Raw genomic sequence first — 22392 nt, 5'->3', positions numbered from 1 at the left:
ACACACACACGCGCGCGCAGATAAACGACTTGAAGTAAACAGCCAATCAGGAACCATCTCAGGCGGACTTCGAACAACCCTTTTCTAGCCACACATACCTGACAAGGGGGCGGGAACAGGTGTGTAAGTCAACAATGATTGTTCACACGCACAGCGACACAGCTACGTTAGAAACAGGAAGGGTGACTCACTGGAGCTGTTCAGCCGGCTGGAGCTGGCTGGGGGAATCGTTGGGTGGCCACTTTCGTCAGGGGAGAATGGGAGATACAGTGCTATTCTTGGAGGGATAAAGGGAGGATGCTCCTTGAGCCGGGCGGCGGAGGCTGACTAAGACAGGTGTGACTCACAGGAGACAGCCTGTCCTGGCGTGGTGCCAAAGGAAGTAAAACACATACAAAGGGAGTCTAAGAAAACTGGGGTTAAGCGCTACACAATCTGCCTGCTATCCTTCGCAACAACTGCCCTGCTTTGGCTCTTCCTCCTTCCCTGCTCTAGCTTCCAGCTTTTCCAAATAGAGGGCAGGGTCGTCGGCCTGTGCATGCTTGTGAATCATGTGTGTAGATTTTACTTTTACAACAGAGTCTCCAAGATCAAAGAGACAACATGAAAGCAGTGAAAGCAACTGTGCAAGCGTTAAAATACTCACAGCGTACTTTCATTAAGCACGACACCCTCGTAACCTAGGAAAGCCACCCCATCATGGACCTCGAAGACTAACTAAACTCTCCTGGGGTGAGGAGCCTCGGCTTTCATTTTCATTTTCATGTGTGTCTATTGGAAGGCTTGTGCTTTGGGACCATGCAGACAGCTGGCATCAAAGGATGGGCTTCGGCTTCAGCATGTTAGCATCACCGAGGAGCTATTCTAAATACCCCTGCCTGGGAATATGAAAAAACAAAACAAAACAAAACAAAAAAAAACCCTTTTCGGGCCAGCCAGAGGCTCAGAGGATAAAAGTTCTAGTGGCCCAAGTCTCATACCTGTGACCTGTGTAAGGCGGACAGAGAGAACTGATCCTTCCCACCATGTGTTCCTGGCCTCACACAATCACTGCAGCACTTAAGGAAGAAAGATGAATTCCCTTGGGTGCCACTGTATGTGGACTTTCATCAAACTCCCCCTGGACATTTTGAGGGGCGATTCCATTGGAAAGGTTTGTATGCGTGTGTTTCTAGGTGGGGACAGGATCTCGGAGACAATGCAAAGCAAGAGCCCGTGCATGCCAGGTGACACACACTCAGAATGTTCCAGAAAGCCTCCAGTACAGATAATTAAGCTTGAAGCCTTAGTCTCATTGGGGATCATCATTACTGGATTCAATTAAGGACACTTTGAATGGGTTCCAGCTTTCCTGCCTAAGCAAACACTCCTCAAACCCCGAGACTGAGTTCATGGCTCCCTTCCTGGTAGCCATTCCCGTTTAATGTGAGTTGAGCCATTTCAGGAAGGAGGTATTTACAAGTAGATAAACTGCTTTAACCCAGCCTCAGTCATGCTGTTATGGGACTATGATCTATCCCTGTGACCCTTTGAACTTCTCTCATTCTGTTGCCATCTTTGAAGAACCAAATAAGATACCTTTGGTCAGGCTTTTGGGTTTTGGTAGAAATTAAATGACCTAATCTGTATGAGACAAATGTTTGTCAACATGTCAGTCACAGAGCCCGGCACACAATATGGAATTAAAGAAAAAAAGACTTTGTTTTCCTTTTTACCGAATAACAGATGCCCACAAACAAGCTCTGTAGTCATTGATTCGAACCTTGAGTGTGGTCTGATTCTCACGGGTCCCATCCAGGTCATTTTTCCTCTCTGTTTTCTGTTTATTCTCTCTCTCTCTCTCTCTAGACAAAGTCTTACTATGTAGCTATAGCTGCCTAGTTGATGTGGGAATGACATCTTTCTATCTGTTGTTTCATTGGTTAAGTAATAAAGAAACTGCCTTGGCCCCTTTAATAGGACAAAAAATTAGGTAGGTGGAGTAGACAGAACAGAATGCTGGGAAAAAGAAGCCGAGTCAGTGAGTCGCCATGATTCGCCCACCAGACACAGACGCGGGTTAAGATCTCCCTGGTAAGCCAGCTCATGGTGCTACACAAAATATTAAAAATGGGTTAGATCAATATGTAAGAGCTAGCCAATAAGAGGCTGGAACTAATGGGCCAGACAATGTTTAAAAGAATACAGTTTCCATGTAATTATTTCGGGGCATAAGCTAGCCGTGCGGGCGGCCAGGTGCCAGGAACATAGCCCACCGCTCATTTTACTACAGAGGGGCACCCAACGTGTTAATGAAATGCACGTAAAACCTGAGAGGGCTTCTGAGGCAGGAGGGCTCAGCTCCGCCATGCTGAACTGTGCTGGTCTCAGGCAGGAACTACTGTAATTACCATAATAACAGCGCAGTTAAGGTTTAGACTGGGCAGAACACAGGCGGTACCGTATTACTTGTACATGGTGCAGCCATGCGGGCGGCCGGGTGCCGGGGATGTAGCCCGACGCTCCCACACCTACATCTAGTGTGGGAGGTCCTTCTGTCTGTGCATTGTTTTTATTGGTTAATTAATAAAGAATTGCTTTGAACCTATGGCAAGGAAGAACCGAACTAGGTGGGAAAAGCTAGGCTGTATGCTGGGAGAAAGAGGGCAGAGTCAGAGAGACACCATGTAGCCCAGCCAGAGACAGACGCCAGAACTTTAGTGGGTAAGCCACAGCCACGTGGCCATACACAGATTAATAGAAATGGGTTAAATTAATACGTAAGAGTTAGCCAAGAAGAAAGTAGAGCTAATGGACCAAACAGTGATTTAATTAATACAGTTTCTATGTGATTATTTTGGGTCTAAGCTAGCCTGGCAGCTGGGAACCAACAAGTGGTCTCCTCCAACAGCTGTCCTGGAAATTATTCTATAGACCAGACTGGCTTTGAACTCACAGAGATTGGCCTGCTTCTGCCTCCTGGGTGCTGGAATTAGGGACATGTGCCTCCGTGCTATTTCTCATCAGAATTGCTATGGAGGTTCTAAAAAATGGATAAATGTGGGAAGAAATGACCTCTGTCACAGCACTGGTTAAGAAGAAGAAGCTTCACCGTTTCTTATACACTGAACTGTGATCCTTAAAATTAAAAGGTTTGAAGTTCTGACCCCTGTATATGGAGACAGGGTCATGAAGAAGGTAATTTAGGTGATCTGAGATCCCATGAGTGATACTTAACCTAGTTTCTCTACTGTCTTTAGAACAGTAAGAGCCAGGCGTGGGAGCATGCCTGTAATCCCAGCACTTAGGAGGTAGAGCAGTCGGAACTACAGTCTACAAATGAGAGGAAAGATGGCTGGAAAAGTACTTGAAACTGTAATTGATGAAAATCTTGAAAGATTATGAAAAATATTATTTTACAAATTCTTTAAATTCAACATGCCAGATGAGAATAAACACAAGAAAACAAAAGTCACCAGCCACATAGACAAATAGAAAATAAATAATATGAAATATAAACATAAATATAAAGTATTGACAATTTACTTCAATTTTACTTAATATATAATCCTAATTTCACTAAATGTTTGAATAAAAATTACATAGAATTATCACTATCCCAGATCCCTATCACTTATTTATTTGAGAGAGGACCTCTTGCATCCAGGGCTAACCTCCAACTCACTATGCACCTGAGGATGATCTTCAACTTCTGATCCTTCTTCCTCTACTTCCCAAGTACTGGAATTATCGGTAAAAGCCATAAGACCCAGTCTGTGTGGTACAGGGGATTGAACCTAAGACTTCCAAGCACTTTGTCAACTGAACTATATCCCCAGACCAACCCATGTTTTGATGGATATAATCAAATATTAACCTGAAGTAAACTGTGTATTGAAGATGTCTATTACAGTCCCTGAGCAAGCAGTGACAATGCAGTTCAGGGCAGAGAAAGATAGACAGAAAACCAACTTAGGTATTCACACGGAATTTTCTAGATTTACTTACTTGTGTGCATGCGTGTTTGCCTGAATGTATCTGTGCACTGAGTCCATGCGTGGCTGTGGAGGCCGGGAGAGGATGTTAGATCTCCTGAGGCTGGAGTTACAGACAGTTGTGAGCTGCATATGGGTGCCAGGGACCAAACCCAGGCCCTCCACAAGGACAGCCAGGGCTCTTAACTACTGAGCCATATCTCCAAGCCTAAATACAGAAGTTTTTAGACCACTGTGTTCAGATGCTCATAATAGCCAAGGAATGAGAAACAGAGAAACAAGACAGATGAAGTCAAGAAACATGTATCAAAATGGCAGGCTTAAATCCAAATATATATTATGTTAACTGTTGCTAGTGGAAGCTTAACAGTGCTGTGAAAGTATCTTGTCAACAGTTTATAGTTTTATTTGCTCTTGATAGGTCAATAAGCTTGTGAAGTAAATAGAAAGAAAGATAAAAATGATCAAATGAAACAATAAAAAAGATTACACAGAAAATGGAAAGCAAATTAATGGAACAAAAATCTGACTCTTGGAAAATATCAATAAAACAGATGCACAAGATTGATACAAACTAGCATGATAATGAGAAGGACTGGGAACATGACCGGGTACCGCAGACAACAAAATGTCAAGGAACACATAAATAACCTTCTATCCAAAAAACCTTAGAAAGAACAGAAAACATCCCTAGCAGACACAAATCAAGAAACTAGACAACTAGAGCCTGTAACAATGAAAGAAACTAAATTCCTAAGAACATTCCAGATAAATTCCATGCCTTAGAGACATCTCTGGTGAATCTTATTCAAATCCTATTAAGGGAGAAAATAATATCAGTCCTTGCAGACTCCATCGCAGGACTTTAGGGGAAGGAATAATTCCATGTCGAGGACACACAGGTGTGCTCACCCTCTAGGACACACAGGTGTGCTCACCGTCTAAAACACACAGATGTGCTCACCCTTTGGGACACACAGATGTGCTCACCTTCTAGGACATATGTGGATGTGCTCACCTCTAGGACACACAGATGTGCTCACCTCTAGGATACACAGATGTGCTCACCTCTAGGACACACAGGTGTGCTCACCCTCTAGGACATATGTGGATGTGCTCACCCTCTAGGACATATGTGGATGTGCTCACCTCTAGGACACACAGATGTGCTCACCTCTAGGACACACAGATGTGCTCACCTCTAGGATACACAGATGTACTCACCTCTAGGACACACAGATGTGCTCACCTCTAGGACATACGGATGTGCTCACCTCTAGGACACACAGGTGTGCTCACCCTCTAGGACACACAGATGTGCTCACCTCTAGGACATACGGATGTGCTCACCTCTAGGACACACAGGTGTGCTCACCTCTAGGACACACAGATGTGCTCACCTCTAGGACACACAGGTGTGCTCACCCTCTAGGACACACAGGTGTGCTCACCTAGGACACACAGATGTGCTCACCTCTAGTACACACAGGTGTGCTCACCTCTAGGACACACAGATGTACTCACCTCTAGGACATATGTGGATGTGCTCACCTCTAGGACACACAGATGTGCTCACCTCTAGGACACACAGGTGTGCTCACCTCTAGGACACACAGGTGTGCTCACCTCTAGGACACACAGGTGTGCTCACCTCTAGGACACACAGGTGTGCTCACCCTGGTGCTAACACTATTGTCACAGAAGGAAAACATACCAATATCTGTGTTACAGAAATATCTTTTGTATATCTGTTGGATATAAAAAAATCCTTAACAAAGTATGAGTAACTCAAATAAAAAAGAAACTAAACAATGGATCATGACTACGATTAATTTGGGAATGTTAAACTGGCTTAATATCTTAAAAATCAATAGACATAAATTAGTAACCATGTTAATAAAAGAGAAAAGTCAAATATTCCTCTCAGTAGGTGCTGAGAAAGGATTGACAAAATCACTCAGCACTGTGGGAAGAGAAGGGCCTTAGTTCACGGGAAAAACTTTGCTAGAGAGCCCACAGCTAATAGGAAATCTGTTCCTGACGTCTGAATCTTTGTTTCCTGACAGCAGGAGGCAGGTGAAGGCTTTCATCACTAATCTTCCTCACATCTACCAGACTATCCATGGGAGGAAGTCACCAAAGGTACACAAGGAAGGAAGGAGTCAAATTTCATTCAGAGATATTCTCTTGTGTAGAGAAACACTCCCAAGGCATCTACGGAATCTACTAGGAATCATCATTTAAGGAAGTCTTGGGCTGGAGAGAAGCAAATTCGTGGAACTCGTAGTCCTTTCGGTGAGTTAAATATGTTCTTACCACCAATCCCGAAGATCTGAGCTCTAGTCCCAGACCCTCGTGACAGGAAGAGAGCCCTGAGTCTCTCTGGTGGCTCTCCACACACACACACGTGTAGTGTGAGAACACGAACACATACGATAAACAGACATAAAAGACCTCAGGAAGGTAAGTGACAGCGAGATGCATCGTCTGAGGCAGGAGTTTGAGTCCTAGCACTCTATGACTGTAGGGCCAGCCTGGTCTACAGAGCAAGCGCCAGGCCGGTCAGGGCTACATAATGAAAGCCTGCCTCAAAAATAAAAACAAAACAAACAAAATCATTGTCTACATAGTATTTTGCTTTTTTTTTTTGAGACAGAGTCTCACTATGTGCCCCAGGCTGGCCTCAAACTCAGAATCCTCTCTGCAGCCACCTGAAAGCAGGGTGCAGTGGTGGCCTTGACTTGTCCACAAATACTTTGACAGTTTTTGTTTCAAAATGTTAGGCTTTATTTTTTTATTTTTTGCTTTTTCAGCTGGCCGTCGTCCCTCACTTGTGATAAATAGAATGCAGTAGAAGGGGCCATGTGTGACCTCTGAGCTGGGTCGCAATAGGCAGACTAGCTCGTTCTCTGGTGTCACTTGATCGGGTGACAGTCACTCCTGAGGACAGCCTGGAGCAGAGAGGAAGGAGCGCCAGCTACCCTTCCAGCCCCATGAGTGCCCTTGGGAATCCCCAAGATTTAGTTAAGCCACCCACATTTCCAGCCCTCCAGGACCCCAGTCTTTTCTCCTCTAGCTGAGGCCCAGACACATTTCCCTCATTGCATCTGAGCTGCTGGTCCACAAAGCCCATGAGATGCTAAGTGCCCAGCACTGTGCTAAGCTGCTATTTTTTAGGACTCTTTGTTACTTAGCAGTGACTTACTAATACACATGCACAAATATATGATGAGCTATAGGAAAAAGGATAAAAAAACATTCATTTTGATTATGGTAGCACCAAAACTTATTAAGAATAAATTTAATTAAAACATATGCCCAAATTTCAATTTGGTTTAGGGTCCCTCAAGGATCTATTAAGACCGAAGTCTTACTGTTGTTACTGGGCGACAGTAGCACTTTTGGGAGGTAAGGCCTCTCAAGAGAGCCTTGTCATTGAGGCCTAGGAGCCAATGCTTCTCATGGTCTCCTTGAGGACTAAGGGCTGTCCTCTCTCTCCCTGGTCCTGGCTTGAGATGCAATGACTTTGACAATGCTTTAGCTTTGACCCATCATGTGATGTCGCTCAGATCTAAGCGTTTGTCAACTTTGTGCTGTTAAATGCACCAAACTGCATGCTAAGTAAACTACTCATCTTCCATAAGATTGTCAGGCATTTCATTTGTTCCCTCACATATCCGTCTGTCTGTCTATTTATGTATTTGGTTTTTTGAGACAGGGTTTCTCTGTGTAGCGTTGATTGTCCTAGAACTTTTTTCTGTAGACCACTCTGACCTCAAACTCAGAGCTCTATCTTCCTTTCCTGCATTCCAATTACTGGAATTAAAGGCATGTATGCCACCTGGTGTTTATATACATGTTTATTTATTTATTTATTTATTTTGGTTTTTATTTTTTTGGGGGGGGAAGAGAGAGAGAGTCTATGTCCCCTAGTCCCCTGGCTGGCCTGGAACTCACAGGCTGCCTATCTTGGCCTCTTGAGTGCTGGAATTGAAGGTGTATGTCACTATGCTTGGTCAGGTATTTTATTATCCCGATGGAAAACTGATTAATGCTGTATATAAAACTACAAAACATTACCCAAATATTTAAATGAACATGTATGCTCAAGTCAAGGAGAAGATCAGTTGCGATGAATCCAGTATTTACATTGATCTTTTTTATTGTTTTGTTTGTGACAAGGTCTCGTGTAGCCCAGGCTGCCTTGAACCCCTGAGCCTGTTGCTCCCACCCCCTGAGTGCTGAGATTATAGGTGAACACCACTACACCCAGCTCCAGATTTCATCTTTTTAAGTCCTAACACTGGAAGAAGTAATTCTAATAATTATTAGTCATTTTGTTAATTTGTTATGACAGCCTGTAGCTGTTACCGTGCGAAGTCCTGAGAAAGCTGAAGGGTATGGCCAGGTGTGGCAGCCAAGGGCTGAAGACCCACCCCACCCATACGCATACCAACTCTGCTTTCAAATGCCTTCCTTAAAATCTTCTAAGCCTCCCTCCCCCACCCTGTGACCAACCAAGCAGATCATTCCAGGCATCGTATTCCTGACCCGTGTCTAGCACAGAAATTACCTTTCTAGAAAATTTCTAAATCTCCTTCTGTTGGCTAAGACTCGCTGGGCTAACACAGGCATCTCTGAGTGTAGAGAGGGACTCATATGGGACCTTATTACCTGTCTCTTTTCCTGGGACCTTTTGTCTAGCTTCCCAACACACACATACCACACACACATACACACCACACGCACACATGCAAGCACACACACCACACATGTACACACACATGCACACACACATATCACACATACATACACACCACACACACATATACACAATGTACACACCCCCCACACCACACACACATGCACACACATACTACACACACACATACACACATATACCACACATACACACACACCACACACACATACACACAATGCACACATACCCCCCCACACTACACACACCACACATACACAATGCACACATACCTCCACACACACTACACACACCACACACACATGCGTATACACACACACACAGATTCAATATGAAGAGTTCTAAACCTTGTGCCCATTGCATGGTCCCGGAGAGCAAAGCCCTTCAGTTGCTCCTCCTTTGCAGCACGCTCACGCCCAAGCTGTCAGACTTGGAGCAACTTTTATTACAGAGGCTGTGTTCTAAGCCTCAAACTTGCCAAGGTCATCTGTTGACCTGTTCTCGACTCTGGGGGTGGGGCTGGACCATGTGACAGGCTCCACCTCTGGTCCCACAGGCTCCGTTTCTGTAGTAGGCTTCTTTCTGAGTAACTGCTCCTGCCTGCTCCAAGGCTGCTTCAAAGGCAAGCCTGGCTTTGCAAGGGATTTATTGCCTCCCACGGAGATACATAAAGTTGTCTCATAGCTGGTGATACTGCAAGAAAATACGCGTTTCCAGTTCTGGAACCTCTACGGCAGCCTTTGGGACAGCTTTGTTCTAGAACGGTGGTTCTCAACGTCGGCCACCATCTCTTTGGGATGGTTGAAGGACCCTTTCACAGGGTCGCCTAAGACCACCCTGCATATTGGATATTTACAGATTCATAACAGTAGCAAAATCACAGTTATGAAGTAACAACAAGATAACTATTGTTGGGGTCACCACAACATGAGGGTCTCAGCGTTAAGAATGTTAGGCCACTGTTCTAGAAGCTTCCCATCCCTCACTAGAAATATCTTGAAAAGTCATGGTCTACTTTGCCTAACAACTGATGTGGCTACAGAATACAGCTCTGCCCTAGCCCTCCTCCAGGCCAAAGGTACATGACCACCTGTCTCCATAGAGCTGATGGCGGCTCCCTGAACACAGAGCATGAGATGGGCTTCTGCCCTCTCAACATGCCCGCTCATCACTACAATTCTGCCCTCTCTGTTGTCTTATTCCTGCCCTTTGTTCAATGACAGTCACCAACTGTGTTCTCTAGGTATTGGGTTTGCTAGCCCTCCTCTCTCAGACACCTCCTATTCCTCTCTACTGTTCTAATTCTAGCTACAATTCATCCCAAGTGTCAGTCGCTCTTTCCCCGCCAAGCAGATGTGGCACCCTCTCTTTGGGCTACTCCTAATGTTTATTAAACTTCAATACCTCACTGGTTGGTGGTGGCACATGTCTTTAATCCCAGCACTCAGGAGGCAGAGGCAGGCAGCTTTCTGTGAGTTCCAGGACAGCCTGGTCTACAGAGTTCTAGAAAATCTGGGTTTACACAGAGAAGCCCTATCTTGAAAAACCGAACCAACTCTACCACAAACAAACACACAAAAACTTTCTATAGCTTTCATGATTAATGTTGATCATCAACTTGATAGAATTTTCAGTCACCGAGGAGACAAGCCTCTGAGCATACCTGTGGGGGTCACCTAGATGAGGTTAGCCTCTGGGCACACCTGTGAGGAATTACCTAGATTAGGTTAGCTCTGGTTAAACCTATAAAGGATTACCTAGATTAGGTTAGCTCTGGTTAAACCTATAAAGGATTACCTAGATTAGGTTAGCTCTGGTTAAACCTGTAAAGGATTACCTAGATTAGGTTAGCTCTGGTTAAACCTGTAAAGGATTACCTAGATTAGGTTAGCTCTGGCACAGGATTACCTAGATTAGGTTAGCTCTGGTTAATCCTGTAAAGGATTATTTTACTAGGCTAGTAGGGGTGGGAAGGCCCACCAGAAAAGTGGGTGGCCCCCTCCCAAGCCTTGGGTCACGGACTGGGTAAGCAGAAGAAAGAGGCTGAGTAGGAACAGTCATCTCTTCCCGCTCTGTGACAGAGGATGCAGCATGAGCAGCTGCCTCAAATTCTTGCCTCCAAGACCTCCTCGCCACGATGGACCACATTCTTAACTGTCAGCCAGCGTAAATCCTTTCTCCCCTAGGTTGCCTTCTTCTTCTTTTTTTGGTTTTCGAGACAGGGTTTCTCTGTGGTTTTGGAGCCTGTCCCGGAACTAGCTCTTGTAGACCAGGCTGGTCTCGAACTCACAGAGATCCACCTGCCTCTGCCTCCCAAGTGTTGGGATTAAAGGCGTGCGCCACCACCGCCCGGCTCCTAGGTTGCTTTCATCAGGGCATTTTATTACAACAACTACAAAAGTAACTAAGACAGAGCCTGTGGTGTCCAGTGCTACTGTAACTCCTGCCTCTCCCGACTGTGGTGCAGAGGCTAGAAGTCCACCCTCAGTCATTCGTTAGCTATGTGCTAGGGGCCACACGGCAGGGGGAGTACCAGGCACACACTATGAAGGAGGGAAACCAAGATCCTGAGGCGGGACTTACCTAGTCACTCTGCTAGAACCAGTCAGCCTGGGAAACGGACACTTAGGTGTTCTCAGCATTTGAGATTAATTCAGACACATCCGCTTACATTCACAAAGCACTGTGTTCATTCTATTAAAAAAGGCAACTTAATTTCTTTAAACGATGCTCTAAAAATCTGACTGTACTACAGCTGTGGACGTTTTGTCTCTCCATCCAGTTAACTTTGAGCCGATCCTCAGACCGCACCCTGGATTTATTTACCTGGGTAGCTGCTGAAGGAGAGCCGGCTGCTGCTGGTGTACTTGTCCTTGATGTTGAAGTCCCAGTGTTTATAGATCCTGAGCATGGCTGCGTACGTGTACCAGCTTGAGTGGGCAAAATAGATGTTCTCAAATCCAGGAAGGACCTGCAGTCAAAGCCACAGTTAGAAGCGCGGGCAAATGGTAAGCGTGTGCACAATACACGTAGGTAGCCCTGAGGGATTGTGTCAACTTATCTTTATGGTGCTCTCTTCTTAAAATAATTACCCTTACTTGTGTGAGTGTGTGCATGTATTCCTGCGGGTGTGTGTGTGCCAGCTACACATGTGGAGGTCGGAGGACAATTTGTGGGAGTTAGTTCTCTCCTTCCACCATGCGGGTCTCAGGGATCGAACTCAGGCCTCCAGGTTTGGCAGCAAGAGCCTTTCCCCTGCTGAGTGATCTCCACTATTATTGCTTTCTTTGTTACTGGAAAATATGGCCAAAGGAGTCCAACACTAACATTTAATGCATGCAATAAGACTGTCCTTCCAAAGCACACACCAGAAGGATCTGGAAGGTGAGAATAGTGTATGCATACAGTGGAGGCAGAATTGTGGAAGAAATAGGTGGACACCATGGCTAATTCCCTCCATCCGAGTTCCTGACAGTTCTTAAATACCACAAAGGGTCTATGCAGTGGTCCACAGCCAGCCAGGGCTAAGGAGAGGTTCGCTACACGTGGGTGAAAGACAGATGAAAAAGGTGTGTGCGAAAAATGTGATTCGGGAAACTGGTTGTGGTGTGTAATTAGTACATGCTAATAAAAGGTCCGTACTGCTGGGCAGAAGACAGGGACTGTGGGTCTCACCTTAATAAGAGCAGAACAGTGGCCCATGTCCCATCTCTTGAACACCTTCATGTTGCCACCTTTTGTGGGAGACAGAGAGGGAATGAGGTCCAGCAGGTCACCAACAGCGTTCAGGAACTGAACTTGAGCCATCGTCATGGGCTATAAAAGGACACCAACAGCACTGAGTTGCGACACGTGTCACCTCTGGCTTTGCCTGTTGTCCAGGGTTCTCTGAATTATTGTCATGTGGAGGGGCTACGTCCTTCATATTACTTTAACTCACAAACTAAGTTTCTGGCTTTGTAACTGAGAAGCGAAGTTAGCATGTTTGTGTCGGGACAGATTCTGGAAGGGAAATTCCTTGGTGAAGACAATAAGCGGAGCTTCTGTTGGTGTTCCTCTGCAGGAGCTCCTTGGGCGCAGCAGTGTTCTGTCTTGGGCAGGGTGGTTATTTCATGGAGAGGGCAGTGTTCTGTGTGCTGTTGTGGCCTATGGTTGCCGAGGGTCTGAACTCAGATCCTCATGACAACACAGCAAGCCCTTTACCCACTGAGCCATCTCCAAAGCCCACAGGTTGCTTGCTTTTTTATTTTTTTATTCATAAGCTGTCTTGGTTACTTTTCCATTGCCGTGAAGAGACACCATGACCACGGTAACTTATTTAATTTTATTTATTTATTTATTTTATTTATTTTTTTGGTTTTTCAAGACAGGGTTTCTCTGTAGCTTTTGGTGCCTGTCCTGGAACTAGCTCTTGTAGACCATGCTGGCCTCTAACTCCCAGAGATCTACCTGCCTCTGCCTCCCAAGTGCTGGGATTAAAGGCATGCGCCACCACCGCCCAGCTATGGTAACTTATTTAAAAATAAAAAGGGTTGATTGGGTCTCATGGTTCCAGAGAGTTAGAGCCCAGAATTATCATGATGAGGAGCTTGGTAGCAGGCAAGAGGGGATGGTCCTGGAGTAGTAGCTGAGAGCTTACTTCTGATCCATCAGCAGGAGATGCAGAGAGCTAACTGGGAATGGCACAGGCTTCCACCCTCAGTTACACACTTTCTCCAACAAAGCTATACCTCCTGACCCTTCCCAAACAAAGCCACACCTCCTGATCCTTCCCAAACAAAGCCACACCTCCTGATCTTTCCCAAACAAAGCCACACCTCCTGATCCTTCCCAAACAAAGCCATACCTTCTGATCCTTCCTAAACAAAGCCACACCTCCTGATCCTTCCCAAACAAAGCCACACCTACTGATCCTTCCCAAAGTTGCACCTCCTGATCCTTCCCAAAGCCACACCTCCTGATCCTTCCCAAATAAAGCCACACCTCCTTATCCTTCCCAAACAAAGCCACACCTCCTGATTCTTCCCAAACAAAGTCACACCTCCTGATCCTTCTCAAACAGTTCCATCCACTGATGACTGAGGATTTTAATATATGAGCCTGTGGAAGGCCATTGTCATTCAAACCACCACAAACTTTATTTTTGTTTCAAGTCTATTTTCTTTTTAAAACAATTTTTTTTTTACTATTTTTAATCATGTTTATGTGTAGGTGGTCATGTACACATAAATGTAGGTGCTGAGGAGGCCAGAACCATTGGGTCTCCTGAAGCTGGAGTTACAGGCAGCTGTGAGCAGGCTGACTTGGGGGCCCAGAACCAAACAGAAAGTATTCTCAACAGATAAGCCTTGTTCTAGCCTGTTTCTTTTGTTGTTTCTTGAGCTAACATTCTACTATGAAGCCAGGCTAGTGAAAACTCTCAGAAATTCTCCTGCCTCAGGACCCCCAAGTGCTGATATTATAGAAATGAAACCACCACACACAATTAAATTCTCACGTTAATTTCTTTTTGTTGAAAGTTTAGATATTTTCCTTATAACCACAGATAAGTAAAGCCCTCACCCATCACTAGGGAAATTTCTCTTTTAACAAATGCAACTATTCTGGCAAACCACAATTAATCAAAATACAGAGTTGTGGAGCCCAGTCCCAAAGGTGAGTTTTATAAAACCCTTCTGTACCTAAGACTCCAGAAACATTGTTGGAGAAGGGATGTAAAGAGCATAAGACCCAGAAAAGCAGGGAGTTTTCTGTGAGCCTGTGTCTCCTAGGAATATCAGAGGCTTGACCCATAAAGAATCACCAACACGGTTTCCCAAACATGAGTTGAACAAGGACGCCAACGACAGAAGACTTAAGTAGATGGAGAAAAACCATGGGGCCTCTGTCCTACTAAAGAACTACCGGCAACTACAATGTGCTAAGGGTAGGAGAAACAGTCGTCCCCAGGGAGAGCCCACCAGTGGTTTATCCCAGAGCCCTGAAACAGACAAGGGATGTAAATGCACGGAGCGGCCTGGGCTTCTGCATTTAGGGATATCTACGCATATACACACACGCACATGTATGCATGTAGCAGCAGTTAATGAGAAAAAGAGGTCATGAATTTGAAAGAGCAAGGAGGAACATGTGAGGGGCTTAGGGAGGAAAGGGGAGGGGAAATGATGCAATTATACTATGGTCTCAAAAAAGCAAAAGCAATTATTTTAAAGGCTAGGTATATTTGTATCATCTCCCCCACCTTTTAAAATACTGCTTTTCTTTGTCTTTAAATTGTACCTTGTAATTAGGACCACCAGTGTGGTTTTGAAGTCAAACCTACAAAACAAATTTCATTCAAGAAAATGCTGCCTCTGCTCCTTCTCTCTATCTCTACTTTCTTCTTTCTAGGTAATTATTTTAGTTTTTTATTCTTTTTCTTTTTTAATAAACAGGTTAATTTATTTTTACTTTATGTATATAGAGGTTTTGTCTGCATGTATGGCTGTGAACTGAAAAATGCAGTACCCAAGAAGGCCAGAAGAGGGCACAAGATCCTCTAGAATTGGAGTTAAACATGTGAACCCAATTGTGGGTGCAGGGAATTAAACTGGAGCTCCTCTGCAAGAGCAGCCAGCACTCTTAACTGCTGATTCATCCCTGCACACCCCTAGGATTTTATTCTTTAAAAATGTTTAAACTATATTTTATATTTTTGTGTGTTGGGAGAGGGTAGAAGTTGTTTCTCTCTGTGTGTGTGTGTGTGGTGTATACATATGCCATACTGCACATATGGGCATCAGAGAACAATTTGTAAATCAATTTTCTCCTTCCACTATCTCTACATAGTGATTGAACCCAGATCATCAGGCCTGAAACAAGAGACTTGATCTCTTATCTTCTCAATAGACTTATTGTTTTCTTCCTTCCTTCCTTCCTTCCTTCCTTCCTTCCTTCCTTCCTTCTTTCTCTCTTTTTTATATAGTGTCCTAGTCATGGCTACTATTACTATAATATAACACCACAACCAAAGCAACTTGGGGAGAGAAGGGTTTATGTGGCTCACACTTCCACACCATAGTCCATCACGGAAGGAAATCAGGGCAGAAACTCACACAGGGCAGGAACCTGGAGGCAGGAGCTGATGCAGAAGCCATGGGGGGGTGCTGCTTACTGGCTTGCTGTAGGGACATAGCCCCACCCATTGGGGGCGTGTTCACCTCGGGCTAATGTTTACGGATAAATCTGCCGGGCGTGAGCCCAGCAGCCCTTTTTTCTTTTGCTCCGCTTTTCCGGTGCTCCGCGGGAACCTGTGGTCCTGTAAGTTTATTTCCTTATTAAAGCTGTATATATCTATATAATCTGTCTACATTCATTTGCTCCGCCACATTTGGCACCCAACGTGGGGCTATTTTGCCCCCGACCCGGCACAGGGGGGGCGCAAGCTCCACCTTTCCCGGCTAGTTGCCTGAGCTCAGGAAGGCGATTTACAGCGCGCTCCCTGCTCGCTTTCCCTTCCCCCACTCCAGGCCACTACAGTCGCAGAGCAGCGACCCCCCACAGAGCAGTTAATAGCTCCCTGCTTCTTCCAAACCCTCACTGCCTGATTTAAGTAAAGCACCCGCAGTTTTGAAGTAAAAGCCACCAACCCCTTCCCTTAACAGGCAGTACAATAATTTTTGTTTTGAGTTAATTGTTTCAGACCGGCTCTGGCTTAGACCACGTGGACTCAGGTGCATTTCTTTAGCCATCACTGGCAGGAAAACTTCATTACAGGTACATAATTTTCTTTTATAAATAAAAAAAATGTCTGAAAACATTACCATTCAAGACTTTAACAGCCTTTTCAGTTGTACCATGTGGGAGATTTTACAAAAAATGTCTGTCAGCCCACAGATATGGATCTTTCTGGGATTCATAGTTTTCCTTGGTACTGTATGGTTTGATAATAAAAATATGATAAAGTCTTTACGAGACGAGGTTAAACGCTTAAAAACAATTGAGAATGACAACAATCTTCTCAAAAATCAGTTTAAAGTTCTCCAGACAGAGAACAGATCTTTGTTTAACACAACTCGACAAACTAAAAAAAATTTAAAAGAGGTACAGGCTAATGTTAAGGAAAAATTCATTACTATGGAAGAGGGAACAGCTGATTTGGATCGTAAGCTTCAGTCCCTTTCTGAAACATTAACGGCTGATATTAAGGAGAAATTCATTACTGTAAAAGAAAAAACAGCTAATTTGGATCGTAAGCTTCAGTCCCTTTCAATAGGAACAAAAACATTAACTGAGAGAATCAAAACTGCTAAATATGACAATCGGATTTTGTCTAAAGCTTATGACAGATTGACAGAAAGATTATCTACACAAGAAGGCACGGTATATGCTATAAAAATTATGTCCAAAGATAAGACATTATCTCTAAGGGACAAACTTCATACTTTAAAATCCTCAATAAAGACTTTAGAACATAATTCTGGACAGGAGATTCAGACATTAAAGAAGACAATGATAAATAAAATTAAAAAGATTAAAAAATTTCTAAATTCTAAAAAAAAAGAGCAAGAGATAAAAAGGCATATTTTAACTAAATCTGTGGGTAAATCCCTCCGGGACAATTCCCACAAAGCTCTACCTACAGTTCTACCTGCCTTTCCAGTTGTAACAACTGAGAAAGTAGTTGGTTCCAGAAACCCTAGGGTCATCAAGGAAGATACATGGGAACCCGTCCGTATGAATGATCTCAAAGAAATTAAACAGGCTGTAATGACTTTTGGAATGAATGCCTCTTTTGTTAAAGAGATACTAAGATCTTGGGCTACCACGAATAAGGTCACGCCCAATGACTGGTTTCAACTGAGCTCTGCTGTCCTTGAGAGTGGAACGCAATTAAAATGGAAATGCTTATTCAGGCAAGAGGCTAGACTTTTAAAACAACAAAAAAGAGCAAAGGGAATTAAGATTTCCATAAATCAAATTTTGGGAGAGGGGCTATTTTCTGAGCCTCAGGAACAAGCTAATTTGGATGAAAACATACTCTCTGTGTGTACTACAGCAGCCTTAAGGGCTTGGGACAGGGTGCAAGACCCAGGACAGAGGATGGAATCATTTGTCAGAGTTAAACAGGGTCAGAGAGAACCCTTTAGTGACTTTTTACAAAGAATAACTAAAGCTGTACAAATAGGGATATCTGACCCAAAAGCAAGACATATAATGATCGAGACTTTGGCTTATGAAAATGCAAATGTGGAATACAAAAGGATTTTGGGACCTTTAAAGCTCAGATCAGCGCCATTAGAAGAATGGGTCTTGCATACACTAGATGTTGATACATTTGACTATGGCACTGAAGCATGGGTAAAAGAAGCAATTTCCAATGGTAAAAGGAGACATCAGAATACCAAATGTTTTAATTGTGGCAAAATGGGTCATATGAAAAAAATCTGCCGGGCATGAGCCCAGCAGCCCTTTTTTCTTTTGCTCCGCTTTTCCGGTGCTCCGCGGGAACCTGTGGTCCTGTAAGTTTATTTCCTTATTAAAGCTGTATATATCTATATAATCTGTCTACATTCATTTGCTCCGCCACAGCTTGCTCTCCCTGATTTACTCAGCCTGCTTTCTTATAGGACCCAGAGCTACCAGCTCAGAGATTGCACCACCCACAGTGGGCTTGAGCCCTCTGCCATCAATTACTAAATAAGAAAATGCCCTACAGGCTTGCCTACAGCAGATCTTATGGAGGCTTTTTTTTTTTTTTTTTTTTAGAAGGAAGGGTTTATTTTGGGTTACAGTTCCAGAAGGATAAGAGTCCATCATGGTGGGAAACCATAGCAGCTAGCAACAGACGTTGTGGCAGAATAAAGAAGCCAAGAACTCACATTTTAGCCATAATGCGAAGAAGAGAGAGCAATCTGGAAGTCAAGGGAGGTTTTTCATCTCAAAGCCTGCTCCTCATGACATATTTCCTCCTTCAAGGCTGTACCATATGGAGGCATTTTTAATTAAATGTTTTTCCAGACTTCTCTGTACACAGCTCATGCTGAGGTTTAAGAGCTGGTTACAAACGTACAGACTTTTTAGCTAACTTGTGATGGAGGAGGGTCATCTTTCTATCTGTTGCTTTCATTGGTTAATTAATAAAGAAACTGGTTGGCCCCTGATAGGACAGAAAATTAGGTAGGCGGAGTAGACTGAACAGAATGCTGAGAGAAAGAAGGCGAGTCAGGCAGTCGCCATGATTCTCCCACTCCAGACAGACGCAGGTTAAGATCTTTCCTGGTAAGCCAGCTCGTGGGGCTACACAGAATATTAGAAATGGGTTAGATCAATATCTAAGAGCTAGCCAATAAGAGGCTAGAAGTAACGGGCCAAGCAGTGTTTAAATGAATACAGTTTCCATGTCATTATTTTGGGTAAAGCTTGCTGGGTGGTGGGAAGTGGCCCGCTTGGTGCCCAACATGATGGACTAAATCCACTTAAAAACCTGAGAAGGCTTAAAAATAAGGGAGAGAGAGTTTAACGCAGCTTTTTGCTATTTGTGGGTGGCTTGCCACAAAGAAATTTTCCTGACTCAGCAGCAGGAAAAAACTGGCTGTTTTAAAATCCCGGCTTTCTGGGCTGTGCCGCCATCACGATCTCTGTCTGGCTCCTGTGGTGCCGCCCCATTCAGGGTGGGTTTTCCCCTCAGCCATCAAGGCCATCTATCACAGGCAGGCCCGGGGTCAACCTGATCTAGACAGTCCCTCAGTCCTCTTCTCTGCTGATTCTTAGTTGTGATGACAGTTAAAACTAACCAGCATGCGTGGCTTTGAACTCCTGATCCTCCCACCTCCTCACCGCAAGGGCTTGAGTTTCAGGCATGTGCCACCATGTCCAGCCTTTAAGTTGTATTTCTAATTTATGAGCAAGGGTGATCTCTTATGGCTTAGAATTATGAACATCATTGGTGAATTTTCTCCAAATATTTTGTCCTATGTATACAACTACACACACACACTCACACACACCCCACATATTACCCCAAGGGCACAAAATATCCATAGCTTTTGAAACTATGTCAGCTGATACCTTAAGCACCTCAAGGTTTCTTGGTTTCCTTCCAGAATGAATACACATAGCTTTGCACATTTGTGTGTTTATGTGATTATTGCTGGGTGGTGATCAGAATTTATCTACTAAGACATTTTTGTCTTAATGAGAGGGTAATTTCAAACACTAAAACTCTGTCAAGTAAGCTAAAAAGCCTGTATGTTTGTAAATGGCTCTTAAACCTCAGCATGAGCTGTGTAGAGAGAAGGTTGGGCAAAAATAGAAACAAGCTATGTTTTGCAACAAAACTTTGTGCTGAACAGTAGTTTGGAATGCTGTTTGTTGTTCTTGTTGAGATGGAGTATCACTATGGAAGCCCAGGCTAGCTTGGAGGTAACTAAGTAGCCCAGGTTAACCTTGTACTCTTGATAATTGGCTTGTTTGTTTTGTCAGCTGGATTTATTAAAATGAATTTCTGTAAGAACAATTAGATGAGGAGGTTTTTATTTTGTTTTGTTTATGACGTTAGGGATAGAACTGAGAACATTCTAGATAAGTGCTCTATGACAAAGCTATATCCCTAAGCTTGGATTCAAAATACTTTTTCCATCTCTCAGGCCATATGAATTCCGAGACACTTTTGAAAAGTCTTACCTTCATATTTTCTATGTAAGCCCTTTTCAGGGCTCCAACATAAAGTCCATCCAGCTGGGCCATGACATAGCCGGTGTGTCTCCAAAATGGGTCATCCTTCTGTTCTTTGATGTTTTTCCGAGTCCATATATCTTGCTTCCTAGAGGAGAAATTCGATTTGACCACAGATCTCAATGATGGCTCACTCAAAACCAAGTCAGACCAGGAGTCTAGAGGTCACACACACATGCTGCTACAATTAAATTCTAAATTTGATTACAGCCGCCACCCACGTGATTTGGTACGTACGTTAAAAGGTTTCCAGTTTCCCCCGAGGATGTTAACTTTGTGTAGCTTTCTTGGGGCCTTGTCTAGAAAGCTACGATGTGATACCAACCCATGAAAGCCAAGCACAGAGGCCACTGTACAGTGCTTCAGCACTAAAGACTGTCTGGGTAGCTTTGCATTTGTGTGTAGGAGAGCTGAAGTCGGACGAGGCTCTTTAAACACTGTCCTGCTTCTCTCTCTCTCTCGTCTCTCCTTCTCATCTCAGTTTAGTATTGGTATCTGCACCAATGTTTATAGAATGATATTAACGATTATTTACTAATTCATGCTGTGCGAGTATTTTGCCTGCCAGTTAGGGGGCCTTGTGCATGCAGTACCTGTGGAGGCCAGAAGAGGGCGCTGGATCCCCTGGACCTAGAGTTACAGATGGTTGTGAGCCTCCATGTGGGTTCTGGGAACAGAACCCAGGTCATCTACAGGAATGGCAAGCACTCTTAACTGGGGAGCCACCTCTCCAGGCCCTGGATGTTTTATTTTTAACAGCTTTTTTTTTTTTTTTAAATTTTTACTACTTTTAGCTCTCTGTTCTTTCTATGGGATAATTTAATGATCTAACATAATTTTTCACATAGAAAGTATTTCTGGTTTGTTTCGGGTGTCTTTATACTTAAGACGATCCAATGCACACCTCTTAGCCTTTCACAGATGCAGAGTTTAATGTGTGATCAGCAGACCACACAGGAAAGAACCTTTGTGTTCCTAGATGACTCTCCGGCATGCCACTAATTTAATAATACTTAAATTTTACTTTCCAGAAAATTTAATTAAAATGCAAACATCCCCAGAAAGTATTAGAAGTCTGACTTTAGAACTGGGTACATGGGTAATCTCTGTACTCCGGAGGCTGAGGCAGGGATATCGTGGATTTGAGGTCAGTCTGGGCTATACAGTAAGACCCTGTCATCTCCTCGCCTTCCAGGCTAGGGATTTAGATATTCCCTAACACCCAACTCAGTTAATTGCCAGGTACACGGCACAGAAACACCTCAAGGAAGGAGAAGGGATGCCTAGAAAGATAGCAAGGGACACCTGTGGGGGCGGCTTCAGAGATATGGCTTTGTCTGTTTGCCACTGACGATGGCTTCTAGCTGTTTTGGCTGTTGGTAATGTGACTTTCAACCTGACCTCCGAAGGCTGAAACTAATGGGCCAAGCAGTGTTTAAAAGAATACAATTTGCGTGTTGTTATTTCGGGTATAAAGCTAGCCGTGTGGGAGCTGTTCCCGCATCTCCATACTACAGAGCTGAAACGGCTAGCAAGCAAAAAAGCTGACCCACTCCACGGGAAAGGCTCTGCTGCAGAGACGGACTAGGAGTTTGATGAGGGAGGGCCACAGGGGAGCTCTGGCAGCGAGAGCAGGAAGTTTTTATACATACTCCATGAAGCGCTGTACTTTATCCATGACGGATGGGTCCTTGATCAGCTGTGGGTACAGGTTCGTGAAGTGGTCGGACATGTGTCTGGAACGACAGGGAAAACGCGTTACATTCCGGTTTCTGTTGGCTTTCGCGCTCGCAATAACTTTCTCTTCCTGCTAACTAGAATGTTCACCGCTTGCAAACCTCCGCCTTCATTCCTTAAACCAAACAAATGCCTAGATTAAAATGAAGAAGTATCTCCAGGAGCTGGAGAGATGGCTCAGTAGTTATGGGCACCACCTGCTCTCTCAAAGGACCCGAGTTTGGTTCCGAGCACACGACGTAGAAG

General features: G+C 44.1%; 1 protein-coding gene across 1 annotated transcript in view; it reads right to left on the bottom strand.

The window, feature by feature from the left end:
* Nucleotides 1-22392, bottom strand: part of Plbd1 (phospholipase B domain containing 1) — a 51027-nt gene that overhangs the window by 14585 nt on the left and 14050 nt on the right. Inside the window, exons 3-6 of the mRNA XM_057779109.1 lie at nt 22062-22145; nt 20359-20497; nt 12370-12510; nt 11521-11665 (exon numbers count right to left, since the gene is read on the bottom strand). Of these exons, the coding sequence (XP_057635092.1) occupies nt 11521-11665; nt 12370-12510; nt 20359-20497; nt 22062-22145 (509 nt within the window). The remainder of the gene's footprint in view (nt 1-11520; nt 11666-12369; nt 12511-20358; nt 20498-22061; nt 22146-22392) is intronic.

The sequence above is a fragment of the Chionomys nivalis genome, chromosome 1 (assembly GCF_950005125.1).
Source record: "Chionomys nivalis chromosome 1, mChiNiv1.1, whole genome shotgun sequence".
Taxonomy (NCBI): domain Eukaryota; kingdom Metazoa; phylum Chordata; class Mammalia; order Rodentia; family Cricetidae; genus Chionomys; species Chionomys nivalis.
The sequence above is the reverse complement of the archived record's forward strand: the minus strand, read 5'-3'. Positions and strand labels throughout refer to the sequence as shown.